Source organism: Haliotis cracherodii, unplaced genomic scaffold (assembly GCF_022045235.1).
Source record: "Haliotis cracherodii isolate W230 unplaced genomic scaffold, xgHalCrac1.p SCAF_4, whole genome shotgun sequence".
Classification (NCBI taxonomy): domain Eukaryota; kingdom Metazoa; phylum Mollusca; class Gastropoda; order Lepetellida; family Haliotidae; genus Haliotis; species Haliotis cracherodii.
The window spans coordinates 58,013,572-58,028,118 of record NW_027266297.1 but is presented as its reverse complement, the minus strand read 5'-3'; the positions used below and the strand labels follow the sequence as shown (position 1 = coordinate 58,028,118).

The window sequence follows — 14,547 nt, the reverse complement described above, 5'->3', positions numbered from 1 at the left end:
TGACAAACATAAGGAGATAGGATTAAGGTACAACGATAACAATATAATGACAAAGCCAGTGAGATAGGATTAAGGTACAACGATAACAATATAATGACAAAGCCAGTGAGATAGGATTAAGGTACAACGATAACAATATAATGACAAAGATAATGAGATAGGATTAAGGTAAACGATAATATAATGACAAAGCCAGTGAGATAGGATTAAGGTACAACGATAACAATATAATGACAAAGATAATGAGATAGGATTAAGGTACAACGATAACAATATAATGACAAAGCCAGTGAGATTGGATTAAGGTACACCGATAACAATATAATGACAAAGCCAGTGAGATAGGTTTAAGGTAAAACGATAACAATATAATGACAAAGATAATGAGATAGGATTAAGGTACAACAATAACAATATAATGACAAAGCGAGTGAGATTGGATTAAGGTACAACGATAACAATATAATGACAAAGATAATGAGATAGGATTAAGGTACAACAATAACAATATAATGACAAAGCCAGTGAGATAGGATTAATGTACAAAGATAACAATATAATGACAAAGCCAGTGAAATAGGATTAATGTACAAAGATAACAATATAATGACAAAGATAATGAAATAGGATTAATGTACAAAGATAACAATATAATGACAAAGATGAGATAGAATTAATGTACAAAGATGACAATATAATGACAAGGCTAATGAGATGGGATTAATGTACAAAGATAACAATATAATGACAAAGCCAGTGAGATAGGATTAAGGTACAACGATAACAATATAATGACAAAGATAATGAAATAGGATTAATGTACAAAGATAACAATATAATGACAAAGATAATGAGATAGGATTAATGTACAACAATAACAATATAATGACAAAGCCAGTGAGATAGGATTAAGGTACAACGATAACAATATAATGACAAAGATAATGAAATAGGATTAATGTACAACGATAACAATATAATGACAAAGATAATGAGATAGGATTAATGTACAACAATAACAATATAATGACAAAGATGAGATAGAATTAATGTACAAAGATAACAATATAATGACAAGGCTAATGAGATGGGATTAATGTACAAAGATAACAATATAATGACAAAGCCAGTGAGATAGGATTAAGGTACAACGATAACAATATGACAAAGATAATGAGATAGGATTAAGGTACAACAATAACAATATAATGACAAAGCCAGTGAGATAGGATTAAGGTACAAAGATAACAATATAATGACAAAGATAATGAAATAGGATTAATGTACAAAGATAGCAATATAATGACGAAGCCATTAGACAGTAGGCACAGTTCGTGTTCACAAATATTTGAATCATACATGTGTGGAAAACTGTAACAGTGCAACACATTTAAACCACTTTAAGATCTCTGAGCGATACTTTTACACCGGTTGACATCAGGTGAAGGTGAAATTGGGTTTAACGTCGCGTTCAAGATTATTGCAGTAATAGCGACGTGAATGCATGCATGTGTGTGTGGCTACTTCCACTAGTCCGGACTGATGCCGATTTATAGTGCTAGCCCACTGAGATACCATGCCGCAGTTTAACATGAATACCCCACTCAGACACAGTTTACTAGCTCCGACCCGACCAGTCCTTTTTTTAGCCCCATAATGGCGAGCGCCAGACAGGGTAACAACAAGTACCATCTTTTAACGTCTTTTGGTATGACGTTGCCGGGGATCAAACCCCGGACCTTCCACTCTCCGGGCGGACGCTCTACCACTAGACCACGGAGACGGTCAACAACATATCAAGCAGTAATACCCCAGAGTGTTATCCTATCCTAGCCCACTTGACTGAAACTAAAGCGAATCTATGTCATGGAGCATTGGCCGTCGTCCGCCCGTCCGAATATTCGTCCGCAGCTTTGCAATTTCGACAATCCGCCTGAGACTAAACTTGCATGAGCTAACCCAGCTATGTTGTCTCTGAACATTTTTATCAAAGAATTCGGAACCGACTAGTAATACATACGCCACGGAGGTCATATTGAAAAAAGTCCTCTTGGGCCCTTACTCGGCCATTTCTGCACGTATCATTATTAATTGTGGTTTATAGCAAGTATGTGGTTTTCGAAATAACATACGACAGACTTTCTAGCATATTTTGATGTTTGATCAAGCAGCTACCTTTTACTTTCACATATCCCCGTCTATTAGTGACATGCCTTTCCAACATCTCTTCTGAAATTGCAAGCCATTTAATGCTGAATCTTTGCATGGATGATCTTAGGTATGGTGTTTCTAAAATAGCTCAAACGACTTTGATAGAAGGAAGACATGGCGACCACAGCAGCCATATTAAAAAAAACAGTAATAGATATTTATTGGCCAAACATATGTCATCATGTTTCATCCAAATATGTGCGTTCATTTGAGATCATTGGCAAAAAGTAGGTTTGACTGTTCGAGCAACATTAGGGAAGGTTATTGGTAGGATTGTCCAGTCCATGTTTCACCAATCTACACCTACCCCCACACGACCACAGAGGTCAAGAGCATTTACCTGGCCAATGAAAAACCCTTCTGGGGCCTGATCACCCGATCCCGTTTCTCGCCTTTTACGACAAGCATAGTCACCTTTTACGGCAAGTATTGGTTGCTGAAGACCTATTCTACCCCGGAATCTTCACGGGTTACGCGTAATGTACTTTCAGCTGCAGACGGTAAGCGGCTTCACCCATGTTTATCGGTGTCGAGGGACCACGTGTTTTTGTGTCTATGAAATTTGACTTAGCACCAGTCAGCCTTTTAGATTGCTTTGCATAGAAAACACTCAAAAAGTCATACAATGGTTGACTTCACCTTGTCTCAAGTGATTAATATATCTACGGTAGGACGATAAGAGACGTGATCTCATGGTTTAAATACATAACATGTTACATGATATATACAAGGCAGTGTAACAAGGGATTTCAGTTGAAAAAGATAGATACACGCTAAATGAGCACCTGCTCAACCATGGGTAACTGAGGACGGCTACAAGCCCTTTTCCCCACAAGAGTTGTAATCTGAGTCTGGTATGAAGTCTGGGTTGGGGTATCAGGTTCTACTTACTTTGCCTGGGTACATATTGAAATTATGCATGATCTTTCCTAACCGCACTTTGAGCAGTATCGAGGGTCTCAATGATCTGGTTATATTTTCAGTGCATACTATTCATTGGGCCACCTATGATAAAAGAACCGTGAGGATCCGGGGTAGAATAGGTCTTCATCAACTCATGCTTGACGTAAAAGGCGACTATGCTTGTCGTAAGAGGCGACTAACAAAAACGGGTGGTCAGGCTCGCTGACTTGGTTGATGCATGTCATCTTATCCCAAGATATCAAAGCTCATGATATCTATCAGTGTATTGTCTCGTCCAGACTCGATTATTTACAGACCGCCGATATATAACTGGAATATTGAGTGTGGCGTTATACAATAAACAAAACAAACAAACAAACCTGTGAGAAAAAGTAATTCGCCCATATGTAATGACGAATATATGATAGGATGGATGAAGTTTAAAAAAAATGTTCTGTATGTAGGAAGTGTTCATCTGATCTTTTCAAAACGTTCATGTTTTGGCTCTGGCGCAGGAAGTGTTTTCAGGGATGCTGTTAGACACATAATACATACTCTTCTCCTTTGAAACGATGAGCCGAACAATGCATACTGACGACAGATAAATTATGATTCATTTTAAGTTCAATAAAATTACATTAATTCTACAATCAAATAATGCATGTTTCCATTTGTATTCATGTATACATCTCTTTCACTTCAAGTTCGTGATTCACAGTTTGCACGTGCATGTTAATGCACAACGGTTCTTTAGGAGCATGATACTCACGCACGTAGTTTTTGCATGTGAACAGAATACAATTGTTGTTTAGCTGTCAAGTGATGATAAAAACACTATTTCTAAACGTGTGCTTGCTGCAAATCCACGTCTACGCCCCGCGTGTATACAACAAACAGGAATGGAGCAAAATAAAGTTGCCCGAAATTTTAATTTTCATCTAAACACAATATCAACTCTTTGGAGACATTATCTACAGTAGGGCAACTCAAAACTTGCCACGGACCGGTCGTCCACGTATGACTTCACATCAATAAAGCAACCATATTCGGTTGGTGCATCTACGGAATCGATACCAAACTACATTAACAGCTTGTACAACATTAACAGCTTGGGCAATTCCAGGGTTGAGACCAGGAAATGACAGAACCGAACGTAACTGGTTAAGGGAGAACGACATCCGGCCCAGATGTCCATCGATATGCCCGTTTACTTCCACGTCAGGTATGCTAAGCTTGGTGTAGACAGCATCTGGGGTTCAGAAGACAGGACGAGGACAGTAAACTATTCACAGACGAGTCCAGGGTTCATCTGGACAGCTGTGATGGTCATGCAAGGATCTACGGACGTCCATGAGAACGAAGCATACGATACTCAATATCGTCAGTTTTGGGGTGGAAGTGTAGTGGTATGGTGTGGCATCACAACTCATGGGAGAAGGCAACTCGTCATTGTTATTGGCAATTTGAATGGTGTACGTTATCAGGAGGACATCGTTCGAAGCCATGTTCTGCTCTTTGTGTAAATATAAGGGCGAATCGTCACGATGCAGCTGGATAATGCCCGCCAACGCGTTGCACGTGTTGTAACAGTAACAGAACACAACAATGCTGTACTGCCATGTCCGGTGGTTTCTCCAGACCTCTCCCCTATAGAACATGTCTGAGATGGGAGACGCCTACGAGAGGACCAGAACCAGCCGGGTTCAGCATTGATCAGAGGGATGACCCAAGTATCATGTTATTACTTTCAACAACATAATATTAACACTTTCATTAACATAACATTTACACTTTCATTAACATAACATTTACACTGTCATTAACATAACATTTACACTTTCATTAACATACTATTTACACTTTCAACAACATAACATTTACATATTTCATTAACATAACATTTACACTTTCCATAACATAACATTTACACTTTCAACAACATAAAATTTACACTTTCATTAACATAACATTTTACACCACCTAATATTAAGCACATATTACGTTATTCTGTTGGAATATTTTTTTCTCGCAACACACTTTTCAGGTCGTTTCATCATATTTTGTGGACACGTTTGTTGTTGTTGAGTCCAAAGAAACTTGTTCAGCATTATCTGAAAGGAATGTTATTGCAATAACATCCCACCCCACCCGCCCAAATTCCAACACAATCACACAACACATATTTCCCTTGCTAACGTTCATAACACAAATTCTTGTTGTTACGTGTCGATTTCCAGATTGAAACAATATTTAAACCCTGAAATCTGTACGTAAAATAATTCAGTGTAAAACAAACAAATATCCAACAAATGGTAGTATGCAATCAATAATTGTACAACAAAATTAACTAGGTTTACAGATCAATACACACCACTGCACAGCAATTACAATGACAGCCCACAATAGAGTGGCAATATTCAATGGCAGTATAAAATGTGAGAGCAGTGGAAATGACAATGATAAGAATAATAATCACCTCGCCCCAACAGTGGTCACGCTTCCGAGAGAGGCTTCGGTTGACCACCAGGATGAAAAGCGATCTTTAAAAGAAATCTGGCCTTGATGTTATGTCAGATTAAATGTCCGATATGACCTTCCAGAACTTTCCACACAGTGCCAGTCCTGTCTAGTCACAAGAACACCACAGAATATTCCACATGTTTCAATGACGCCTGACATCCATCTTTGCTATTCCGGAAGTTTAAACATCACACTAGCCAAGCTCCTCACAGCGATATCCCGTTCGCGGAGCTCTCTATACAACAGAGTGTAACGAAGGTGTCACGCGCTGGGAAGGAGCTTGCACACTAGCATCTAAATATAGTAATTTCCTCACCACTGCTTACATTAAATAGTACTACTGTACATTCCTTAAAAATCTAATCGACTAAATACACTGCAGTGAGCTTCTACTGTATTTCAACAGAAACAATGTAATACAGTTAAATCATTGACTAACAATAAATTAAACTGCCATATGACATTTTCTAAAAATATTTACAGTGGGCCAAGAATTTCCTTTTCAAATCTCGCCCATCCAATTACTTAATTATTCATTCAATAATGTGTAAACCTTACAGTACATTTGACACTTACAGTATTTCAAGTAGCATGGAAACTGCACTGTCCGTGATGACCTTGTTCCACAACCTTCTGCCTACTGACCTTCACCCTGAAGCCTCGTTCTCAGCTGCTCACTGTGTAAACACCTGCTACTACAACCGGACATGCGCATCAGTGTTCTATGACAGCATCCTCAAGCTGTGCTACCAGAATAACACCTGGTTTGATGACAAAGTAGCCGGCCTAACAACCCAAATTGGAGTTTCTTACGTCATTTTTAGAAGATGTAAGTAAAACTTGAACACATAGTCAGTTAGCAATTATGTACGGGTTGTGGTGTTGCAATACAATTTCTTTTGCTGACTTGTTTAGAAGAACCACAATATTTGTTTCTCTAGTTCTGTAACTGAGTGAGTGAGTTGGTCTTAACGACACTTTGAACAATATTCCAGTTATATCACTGTGTGTCAGCGGGAAAGCCCGAGGTTATGCAGGCTAATTTAGCGAAACCTACGATCACGAACATAGTGCTGACAAACCTAGAAACATCATGGGGGTGAACAGGTTTTCGAACGCGAGATCATAGGTTTCTGGCGTACCCAAAGGACGCAACATTAATATGCATGGCGTCTGGTTCCAATATTTCATGTATGCTGTTGATGCTCTACAACCATGACGGATTTTGAAGACACTTTAGGCGTTGAATATGTAACAGCATAAGGTTCAGAGTGTCAGCTTAATGTGAGAGGAAAGTCCGAAGTGATTCAGGTCTCAGACGTTTACCACTTCGGTGAAACCCACGAGCACGGGTATGGTGCTGACAAACCTGGAAACATAATCGGGGCGAACTTGGATTCGAACCCACAATCATAGGTTTCTGGCGTGCCCAAGGGACGCAACTCTGCACAGCGAATCGCGGCGCCTTAGACGACTGGGCCGCACGTGCCCCCTTTCTATTTTATGACGTTGGTATGACATGCGCCAAGCGGTCTGGTTTTCCATTTGTTGTTTTCACTGTTAACTTTATACTTCTTCTATTCATATAACTTACTGAGTATAAACCTTCACATTTTGTATATATTTACACGTAAATGAATCTGTATGAGCATCGCGGATCCTGACGACTCCAGCGGACACAACTTTGCCTGGCGAGTTCTATTTACCGATCATTATCCTATACTCATGAATGCAAATGTGGAATCCATGACGGTTCAGACCCGTGAAGATTCCGGGGTAAAATAGGTCTTCAGCAACCAATGCTTGCTGTAAAAGGTGACTATACTTGTCGTAAGAGGCGACTAATGGAATCGGGTGGTCAGGTTCGCTGACTTGGTTAATGAATGTCAATTGCGTGGATCGATGCTCATGATATTAATCACTGGATTGTCTGGTCCAGAGTCGATTATTTACAGACCGCCGCCATATAGCTGGAATATTGCTGAGTGCGGCGTTAAACAACACCCCAACCAACCAACCAACCAACCATAACGGTTCATTACTTGCGTTCCAGTGGATTGTCCGATGGGATGGACATTTTATAAACCTGCAGCCAAGTGCTTTAATCTCGATCAGACGAGGATGTCGAACTCTGATGCAAAAAGTTCCTGTGTGGCAAACGGTGGACGACTTTTCAACATTCACTCTGCTGAAGAAAATGCAGTTGCTGAAACAGTGATGAAACGACAAGGTGAGAGAGTTAGTGGGTTATTGTCCTGCTCCGGGCAGTATTTCAGTCCATGTAATGTAGGCATGTCTTTGACGTCAACCACTTTAGCGAGTGAGTTGAGTTTATCGCTGCTTTAAACAGTACATCATTTCTATCACGGCGTGTCAGCTTAAAGGGCAAGTTCACACGAAAATAAACCTATTTTTCTTGTACTTTTTCATCATGAAAAGTATTTACCTAGTAGTTTTAGAGGCAAAACAATTAAAATATCACACGTATCAAATTTATTTTATTCATAAAATCGGTTCATATTTTTCACATTTACAGAGAGTTCTATTTCCATAATAAACACACCATGGCTTATGCCCCTTGCAATATGACGTCATTGGTGCCAATTGATAAAGGAATGACGTCATAAGACTTTATTAGACGCGTTTCACGTGGTGTATGTAGGTGTGTGGTTCTATCTTCTCAAATGCGCAGCGTAGTTATTGTTTTGTTCGGTGCCGAGCTGTCCAAGACACAACGCTAAGCACAATTACTCTAAAATTATTTCGTTTTCCAAAATCGCCACTGAAAAGACAACAATACACTGATAACATACTGTAAAAAAGATTTGCAATTATGGTTTCAAGGGTCAAGGGTACCTCTTCGGACCAGGCAAGGTATCGGATGCCATGTTGTCTCGCCATAAACTGGTACTTGATATCTTTTGCGTTGTGACAAGACAGGGGCCCAGTTAAATTGGCACCAATTACGTCATAATCTAAGGGGGATAACTCAGGCCTGTTTAGCTCGGAAAACGAAGGCCTCATAACAGCATGACATTTTCACACTTATTGTGAGCTCGCTACATTGACTGTGAGCAAAATGAGTGTATATTTTCAAACACTGATACTAACTAATTCTAAAATTCCGTTTTGTTTAAAATAAGAAAGAAAGTGATTTTTGCGTGTACACTTCCCCTTTAATGTGGGAAGCCTGAAATGATACAGGTCTCGACCATATACCAATTTGGTTGGTTGGTTGTTTTACGCCGGACTCAGCAATATTCCAGCTATATGACGGCGGTCTGTAAATAATCGAGTCTGGACTAGACAATCCAGTGATTAATGTCATGAGCATCGATCCACGCCATTGGGATCGATGGCATGCATCAACCAAGTCAGCGAGCCTGACCACCCGATCCCGTTAGTCGCCTTTTACGACAAGTATAGTCGCCTGTTACGGCAAGCATGTGTTGCTGAAGACCTATTTTACCCCGGAATCTTCACGGGTCTATAACAATTCGAACCCCTTCACGGATTCGAACCCAGGATCATTGTTTTTTTTGTCGTGCCACAGGATCAAACTCTGCGGCTCCTAAGACATCATCTGGGCCAGCACTGCTCCCACCACACTAGTGACATCTAGACAGCACAGACCGCTTCCGTGGTCTAGTGGTAGAGCGTCCGCCCGGAGAGTGGAAGGTCCGGGGTTCGATCCCCGACCGCGTCATACCAAAAGACGTTAAAAGATGGTACTTGTTGTTACCCTGTCTGGCGCTCGGCATTAAAGGGCTAAAACAAGGACTGGTCGGCTCGGAGTCAGTATACTGTGTCTGAGTGGGGTATTCATGTTAAACTGCGGCATGGTATCTCAGTGCACTATAAATCGGCATCAGTCCTGACTAGTACAAGCAGCCACACACACACGTGCATGCACGTCGTTATATAAGTGCAATAATCTTGGACGCGACGTTAAACCCAATTTCACCTCACCTCACCAGACAGCACAGGCACGGTGCTGACATACCAAGAATCAAAATCCCAATGATAGGGTTCTAGTACTCCCAAGGGATTCAAACTAAGCACAGTGAATTGCTGCGCCTTAAGGAAGTTATCCACCACTGCCGAACCACTATGATTGATAGTCAGGTCCATGCATTCACACTATACTTCTTCAAAGGCATATTTATAAAGCAATTCTGAGTAATGTTCCAAAATGTAAAAGATACAATAGTATCTTGATTTTTTATTGTTTGAAACAGAACATATTTCTCGTGCATTTTTCAAAGGGTCTGGCGTTTGGATCGGACTACAGAAGGGGGAGTCTTGGACATGGCATAAGGGCACCGACGTGGACTACACCTACTGGTCATCTCCAAAAGGAGGTAGCCAATGTGCTACGTTTAGTAAAACAGCCAAAAAGTGGCTCACCAAAACATGCGGTTCTCCATTTCCTCATCTTTGTGAGATTGTCTTACAGAAGGGACAAGACTATTGTGCTGTTCCCTGAGAACGTCAACTGTTTCACAATGACAATCTTGTTTTTCTGTGCTTGGCTTCTTATCAATTTGTCAATTTAATTAAGCTGTGGTGGTGACTGATCTGTTAACGTTTGGTATCATCACCATATATATAACTTATCATTGGGTGAGTGAGTGAGTTGGGTAAACGTTTTAAACAGTATTACAGTTATATCACGGCGTGTCAGCTTAATGTGGGAGGAAAGCCCGAAGTGATGCAGGTCTGTGACATTTAGTACTTCGGTGAAACCCACGAGCACGGGTATGGTGCTGACAAACCTAGAAACATAATGGGGCGAACCGGGATTCGAACCCACAATCATAGGTTTCTGGCGTGCCCAAGGGACGCAACTCTGCACAGCGAATCGCGGCGCCTTAGACGACTGGGCCACCCATGCCCCCAACTTAGTAATGCTACAATGACAAGCGGGGACATTATTGTTCGTGGCAATGAAATAGCTAACACCATCTTCCCAAGCAAGGGAGTTAACTGACTATAAAAGTCCAGTTTCTGCCCTTGTCGAACTAGGCTGGAATTATGGAGTTATATTTTGGCTGGACTAACGAGTCTATATATAGCCCAATCAAAATCGCGTTACGAAATCGACATCCGGGTCGTAAACTGCCGTACAGACTGCAGGATTTGCATAGCATGTGTACCGTTAACTCGTTGTCAGCAGATATTTTCCAAATCTTTTCATGTTTTTAATTTAGGCGCTGACGCGATTTGATTCACTTCGCAAGGTAAGATCCGTTTTATTACAATATAGATCTTGATTATCGGTCGGATCATTTTGATAGGGCGCTGCCATTTTGCTTGAAGCAAATTCAACTGATATGAGAGTAGGAATCTGATTGGTCCATAGGTGGGACACAGACGGGACATCAATACGACATTGCAGCCTAGTTCGGCAAGGGTGAAAACTGAACTTTTATACTCAGTTAACTCCCTTGCCTCGGGAAGATGAGCTAGTACAGCATTCACACACAACGTCTGACGGCTGCGCCAGAAACCTTAGGTCGTGCTTTCGAATCCAAGTTCGCTCCATCTATGATTTTTGAGCTCTAAGCACCATATCCGTGCTCGTGGATTTCACCAAAGTGTTAAACGTCTGAGACCTGCATCACTTCGGGTTGTCGTCTCACATTAAGTTGACTATTATACTTGTATCGAACGTTAGTTAGGGCCAGTATCTACAAACTTATACATAATGAAATGAAAAGACGTCATATTGGAGGGAGATGAACATACTGTGTTTTCAAGAAGTTTCGATCGTGGATCGACTTGGACACAATTACAGGTTTCGAATCTTTGTTTAAACCCTTGGATTGAAACAAGAACACATTTATCACCATTGTACCACGATACCGTGACACAATAAACTCGAATTACGTTTGGTAAATGGGTGGAGTCATATGTTTTTGGTTTAATCTCATGTTTGATCGGGTTGAACGCGCGAATTCAGTGACCAATGAGGGCTGGTTTTAATTCGCACATTTTTGCTTGCCTTTTTGTAAAGAGTAAAGGGAACATGATCAGGAAGAACTTTAGATTCACTTCCATGACCAGCAAATCAGCTCAGTCACTTGTCATGACTGGTTGATTATAATTTATACAAATGTGAACTTTACGATAACCATCACTTGATGAAATCTCTCAGCCACTTGCTAGGGCTGTATCCGAGTATGCTGAACCTCACCATTGTATTTAGTAATTTATTTTGCAGAAACTCACCATTGTATGGAGTATTTTTTATGCACCCCGCAACACCCCCCCCCCCCTCCCCTTAAATGATCAGTGCCTAACTAATGTTCAATTTTGTTTATTTAGCTGTGATACGTTTTGCAAATCTGAACTTTACGATAACCATTACTTGATGAAACCTCTCAACCACTTGCTAGCGCTGCATCGTATTTTGCTGAAACCCACCATTGTATGTAATTTGTTTATGCAAACTTCCCCCCAGCATCCCTTACCCCACCCCTCACAGAATCTGTGTAAATGATTAGCGAGAAACCAAACATCTAATATATGCTTTGATCACACTTCAAAAGAAAAGCCAAAAGCGTGTGGTGACATGTCGGTGAAATTTAAAGGCGTAAGAAATATTTTTTCGGGACGGATCAGGAAACTGAAGAAGTCACTTCTTTCCCTTCCATACTTACAGTCTGTGTAGAAGGCGTTTGACCCATTCGCGCCTTCGTGGACACGGGTGATCCAGACGTCTAGTGCACCGTAAGTCGTTGAGTTGCGTCCCGAAGGTTTGCAGGGTCCCTGTCATCGTGGGTTCGAACCCAGATTCATCCTGAAAAAGATCCTTGGTTCGTCAGCACCTTACTCATACTTGATCAAGTGATAAACGCATAACATTTACATCATATCTCCAACATAAACGCAGACAGACAGATGTATTTCGGTATTATGCCATCGGCCGATAATATATTATATTTCATTAACAAAAAAGGTTGAAGCGCAGATAAACATATTTACAATTGAACGTTCAAAGCAGAGTTCACCCCTAAATGTAAACTAAAGGCAAGTCACAAGAAATTGACACACCCTACAAGTAGCGGTGCTGCTCAATATTGATCCGGCCTTGACATGAGGGTTGGTGTTAACATATTGGACAAACTATAGCAAATTCGGACACTTTTGAAAGCACCACAAATCACTTTCGTTGCTCCTGCTACATATTTCTAATAAACATATACTCATGCATTTTTTAAACACGGATCCCGACATGACATTATTCAGACGATAATCAACGAAGTAAACCATCAGGACGATCCCAATGCTTACGAAGCCCATAATTTATCTTATACTTTCAAAGACGCACCATAAAACTCACAAAGCATTGATGATACCCCCAATCTGTCTCCTCAAATGACAACATCAAACCGCATTATTCAGATGGTTCTGTGGATAATTACTTCAAACACAAGGGGGCATGGTTCATTCAACACATACATAATGCAGGCAAGATCTTCTTTCTACTTCAGCCAAACGTATGCACTGAGTCCTGTTTTGTTAACTACTTGGTTTACACTCAGTAGATTATTCAGCTGCACAATATTCATCTAGACATGGCAACATGTATTCCAAGTCTGACCCATGCATAAGACGTGTTCAAAACCGCTGGGTTGGTCTCGAAAAAATAGTGGTGAGGTGTGGTGAGGTGAGGTGAAATTGGGTTTAACGTCGCGTCCAAGATTATTGCACTTATGTAGCGACGTGCATGTACGTGTGTGTGTTTGTGTGGCTACTTGTACTAGTCCGGACTGATGCCGATTTATAGTTCTAGCTCACTGAGGTACCATGCTGCAGTTTAACATGATGAATACCCCACCCAGACACAGTATACTGACTCCGAGCCGACCAGTCCTTGTTTTAGCCCCTTAATGCCGAGCGCCAGACAGGGTAACAACAAGAACCAACTTTTAACGTCTTTTGGTATGACGCGGCCGGGGATCGAACCCCGGACTTCCGCTCTCCGGGTGGACGCTCTGCCACTAGACCACGGAGGCGGTTGAAAAAATAGTAAAACTAGAAACACAATCTATCTAAAATTTATCAGAATTCAAATGAAAGAAAAGGGATTATTTCTCTCCCCACTATGACCCACTTCATACATGACTTCAATATTTTTTGCCTTTATTTCAGAAATAAACGACGAGTGGGGGTGGTTTATCGTATACTCAAACACTGCATGGAGAATAAACCATTAGGGGGACAGCCCCGAGTTGTTTATTCTCCTTGCATTGGTTCACTGTACGATAAACAAACACGAGTCGTTTTTTTAATATGATATATCAACATTATGAACAGCCTCTTTAAGGAAGATGTACAAGCTTTAACAATATTTACCGGTATTTAAATAATGACTCCCTGAGTACTTAGAAGGCGTTTGACCCATTCGCGCCTTCGTGGACACTCGTGGGGAGAGAAATAACCCCTTTTCTTTCATTTGAATTCTGATAAATTTTAGATAGATTGTGTTTCTAGTTTTACTATTTTTCCAACCGCCTCCGTGGTCTAGTGGTAGGGCGACCTCGGAAATGTCGGACTTGTCCATTTCATGAACAAGTGGGTTTGGTATTGGTATTTCCCGCATATTCTCCCAATCCTCACGTCGATTATCTGTATCATTTCTCCAAATACCCATTGTCATGTCTCTACCACTTTTGGATGCGATCGTTCGGCCACAGCGTTTAACTGCGTTGTCCAGCTAAATCTACGGGGAACCACTCACCAGACACTCTTAAATAACGTCTTCCAACATAGAACGTCATCAAGTTGCGAGCGCATGTTCGATCACAAGAAATGACGTCATGATAGATATATGTTTTATCGCTTAGTACTTCATTGTTCTTTGCGAGTTTTCGCGTAGCTATCTTATATACAAGTATATACGTACAA

At 40.8% G+C, this 14,547-nt stretch overlaps 1 protein-coding gene across 1 annotated transcript; it reads left to right on the top strand.

The window, feature by feature from the left end:
- Nucleotides 1-6,225: 6,225 nt before the first annotated feature.
- LOC139478284 (snaclec coagulation factor IX/factor X-binding protein subunit B-like) lies at nucleotides 6,226-10,120 on the top strand. Its single transcript, XM_071260697.1, has 3 exons — nucleotides 6,226-6,463; nucleotides 7,688-7,864; nucleotides 9,900-10,120. Exons 1-3 carry the CDS (start codon nucleotides 6,226-6,228, stop codon nucleotides 10,118-10,120), a joined length of 636 nt encoding a protein of 211 aa, XP_071116798.1.
- The last annotated feature ends 4,427 nt before the right edge of the window (nucleotides 10,121-14,547 follow it).